This window comes from Helobdella robusta (assembly GCF_000326865.2).
Source record: "Helobdella robusta unplaced genomic scaffold HELROscaffold_23, whole genome shotgun sequence".
Taxonomy (NCBI): domain Eukaryota; kingdom Metazoa; phylum Annelida; class Clitellata; order Rhynchobdellida; family Glossiphoniidae; genus Helobdella; species Helobdella robusta.
In genome coordinates this window covers 3,022,477-3,026,668 of record NW_008704216.1, presented here as the reverse complement: position 1 = coordinate 3,026,668, position 4,192 = coordinate 3,022,477, and the positions used below count along the sequence as shown (strand labels likewise).

Below are 4,192 nucleotides of genomic sequence, written 5' to 3'. Positions count from 1 at the left end.
AATCAATCAAGTCCCATTCCTGGCCTTTACGTGGCAAAGTTGTTTAAGCTATTAGGAGAGGACGATGGCAAGTAATTGGCGCCTTAACAAGTTGTTCCGGGCAGGTGGTGCTTGTTAGCTTAAGGCTGGCCATCCACCCAGGAAAAGGAAATTTTGAATTCAAACTTCCGCTGCCTTGCACCCACTTATGAATAAGTCTATGAAAGTAAACCCAGAAAGAAAATCACTTCTGGCATGTATGCAATTTTGGGAGAGAATCATCATCATCATCACACACGCCTAAAATATTTAAATCAGACAAACTTAAAATAGGCGAAACAGCAAACTAGCACCTGCAGCTGGCTAGCTAAAGGGCAATCCTGCTACACCAATGCGGTCACAGCCTCGGTCAAGCTGTTGCGCCAGCCTCGATTAGTTAGCCCGTCGCTACTTGTTGTGCCTGCTGTCCACGATCGCTGCGAAGAGAGGGAATGGAGCATGCCGCGCGAACGTGCTTCACTATAATCCATCCATTTGTGAAAATACTTGTCGGCTGAAGGATCTTCATGGAAGTTTAGAATGTTCCAAACCCCTCGGCAACAGGGGAGTGGCAACGTGCACAGGTAAAGGATATAACCGGGAGTGCACAGGCACAACCTACACGAGGGCGGCTTAGGTGTGACGGTTGTTCAGTGCTGAACCAAGGGCAACAGCATTGCTCGTATCCTGCTTAAGCGACAAAGGCAATATCTTCAATAACATACGCTTGCAGGCAAAAACAAAAACTATGACGGCCACCACTTGTGACATTTTCTTAGCTGATGACAGTGTTCTGGTTGCACATTCGTCTCAAGAAGTCCAGCTGCTGTTCAATCGTTTTCCCGACAGAGCCAAAAAATTTGGACTCACCGTTAGCCTGAAAAGACGGAAGCCTCATGTCAATTGTATCCTGTGTCTCCAGAGGCAGCGGCCGACGTGATGGCAGATGACGTTCTCATTAATTCTTTTATTGGATTTTGCTACCTTTATTGTTATCTGTCAAACACTTTTATTAAAGACGACGACGTCATTGCAAGGCTAGCTATGGCAGGGGATGCATTTAGGAAACCAAAACAGACGGCCGTAAAACAAACATAGTATATTTCTGTGCACCAAAGTTGCTGTTTACAGAGCAGTCGTGTCGTCTCCAGTTTTGTATGGATGCAAAATTTGGACCACGTAGCGTCGCCACATACGTAGGCTTAACCGGTTTTACATAAAATGCCTCCGTAAAATTGCACACATAAGATGGGAAGACAGGCGCCCAACACAAAGGTTCTAAAAATATGTGGTATTTCGGAACTTTTGGTCCAATTTCCTTGGACTGGTCATGTCGTTAGCATGCCGGACTCAAATTCCCAAACAAGTGTTTTTTGGACAGCTAGCCACTGGAAGCCGTTTCGCAAGCGGCCCAGTGCGGCGATATAAAGACAACTTGAAAGACAACCTAAAGAAATGTAGACTCAAACAAGGCTCCTTTTTTATAATGCTATTTGGCGTTTGGAGTGGAGAAGGAAATGCAAATTTGCGGTCGATGGATTTGAAAGAATCGCTGCACTTGATGATGCAAGAAAACGTCGCAAACGCGACGTGCCAAGCGGCAACCGCACAGGAGCGTGGGTCTGTCAGCTTCGTTCACGGGATGTCTGCCAAGAATTGGACTGTGGGTCTTCAAGTGTCACATGAAGACCCATCTATGACGCAATCCGTCGTACCAACAAAGCAGTCTATATGTTTGAAGGTACGTAATTGTTGTATTTATTTGTTGCATCGTAGCAGTGTTGTTGTGTGTCGTGTGTGATGCGTGTGAGTTTTTGTTGTGTGCATATTGTCTTTATGTCCAGTTATGTGAATGTTTTGTTGTACTACTTTCAAACATGTGATATATTTTGCAAGTTATTCATTCCATATATACAACCTCTTTGGATTGCCAAGCAACTCATGCATGCAGTAGGAGAGCCATCTGCAGCTCTACTTATGGTAACCTGGTTCAAACACTGTCTCAGTAAAAAATATTTCAACTCAAGGGGGGTGCTTGCATGTGAGTTGATCTGTGTTTAATTATTACACGTCAGTTACAACAACTTTGGAGGTTTGCTCTTCAGTGGAGTGTTCCTAGGAGGTTGACGGTGTTCGAAAATCACGAGGAAAAATGTTTGGCGTTTTTCAAAAAAATAGTTCTAAATTTTGATGGGCAAGCGGTTGGCGGTACACACACCACAACAAATGCGCAACTCACACGCAGCACTTCGACAGCACAAACGCTTACTTTAAAACAGTTCACGCACATCCTAACAGCTCATTGTTGCACACATACACGCAATTTGTGCATGCACACTCTAACAACAAACACAACTTATGCAAAACAACAAAACACATACAAATTTTATACGCAAATTTTATACGCAGCACACACAAAACTATATGCGTAATCAACACATGTGGAAAACATGTACAGCAAATACAAAACATTCGCTACACATTCGCGACGCCTATAGGACACTTACACACCACACGTTCACAAAAAATACATGACACACACAAACACAGACACGCACGCAAACACACGCGCACGTGCACACACACACACGCAAACATGAATTTTCACAATATACGCCATTATGCAATTTCGCTGGCGTGGTGTTGGCGAGAAATTAAATGAAACTGCTGGTCCGAAAGGTCAGTGTGGCCGAGATGGATGGATGGACGGAAGGATAAATGGAGGGAGGAAAAGATGGATAAATAAATGAATGGATGGATGAATGGATGGATGGCTGAAGAGATTGATGGATAAATAGATGAATGGATGGAAGGATAGAGAGATGGATAGATAGATTGAAGAACGAACAGATAGACGGACGTGCAGACGAATGGATGGTAGATACAAATTAGAGATGTATGGCGTATTGTTATTTTTCAACATCAGCTTTTTTCATGTCGTGATTGCGAGTTTTCTTTTGTTTGTTTATGTTTGTTGTTTGTATTTGTTTGTATCTGTTTGTTATATCTGTTTGTATATGTTGTATTTATTTTCATCTGTTGTATTTGTTTGTATTAATTGGTATTTGTTTGTTTTTGCTTTTATGTTTGTTTGTTTGTATGATTTCAGTATCTTGGAACATTTTGAATCTTTTGAAATTACGCGTCAAGCATTCTCAATTTTCAATGTCGCTTGCAAGCAACTGATTCCAAAAAAAAATTACAAAAACAAATTAAAAAAATGAAAACATAGACATGAAAATGTAAACGTAGGCATGAAAATGTAAACATAGACATGAAAATGTAAACATACAAACATAGATAAACTTGCGACAAAACATGGCGTAAGACATCACAATCACAACGCACAACACTGCATGCAGTTCGTCTCCTATTGGCTGGCATTCCATCGTTACAAAAATTAATAACGAAACAAAAATACGCTAAAAATAGACGCGAGTAAAAAAAAGAGCATAAAAATGAATAAATAAATTATGCCGCCATTTTTTCGACTCACGCAGGCGCGGTAATGAAGGTCATCTGAGATTCCCGGTCATTATTGATCAATGGACAGTGCCAGGAAAATATGAAAAATAAAAACTTATCAGAAAAAACATAGCGACAGAAAGGAAACCGTTGAATGAGGAATAATAAAAAGATAATATTTATGCCAACAACAACAGGACACCAATAACCACAACAAACACGGCAACAGCAACATCAACAGAACATCAACAACAACACAATAACAACATCAACACAACAACAACACAACAACATAACGACAATGACAACATCAACACAACAACAAGACAAAATATCCACAACAGCAGCAACAACAGCAGCATCATCATTATCAAGTTTACCTTATGCATTATATTAAAAACTCGAATCAAATTTAAGTAGAAAAAAGATGACGATGACGACGATGATGATGTTGACGATGATGATCATCATATAATTTTTGGCTGATGAAATGATTGCTTACTGTTTCGTAAATATTTTCCCCTTTTTGATATTTATTAATTCAATTAGCCAATCAATTAGCTAGTTAATTAGTAAAATTGTTCAATTGTCGTAATTTCCATTTATTTATTAATCTCATCGTAGTCCGGCGAGAAACTTTCGACAGTCTAAAAAGGCTGAAGAAGATCCCAGCAAGCCATTTAATGGATAAAAAAGTGAATAAACATAA

General features: G+C 40.2%; 1 protein-coding gene across 1 annotated transcript; it reads left to right on the top strand.

Moving 5' to 3' along the window:
- Window positions 1-1,552: 1,552 nt before the first annotated feature.
- On the top strand, window positions 1,553-3,541 carry HELRODRAFT_172492 (hypothetical protein; the record flags this gene model as incomplete). Its single annotated transcript, XM_009019148.1, has 3 exons — window positions 1,553-1,759; window positions 2,094-2,226; window positions 3,519-3,541. 3 exons carry the CDS (start codon window positions 1,553-1,555, stop codon window positions 3,539-3,541), a joined length of 363 nt encoding a protein of 120 aa, XP_009017396.1.
- Window positions 3,542-4,192: the final 651 nt, after the last annotated feature.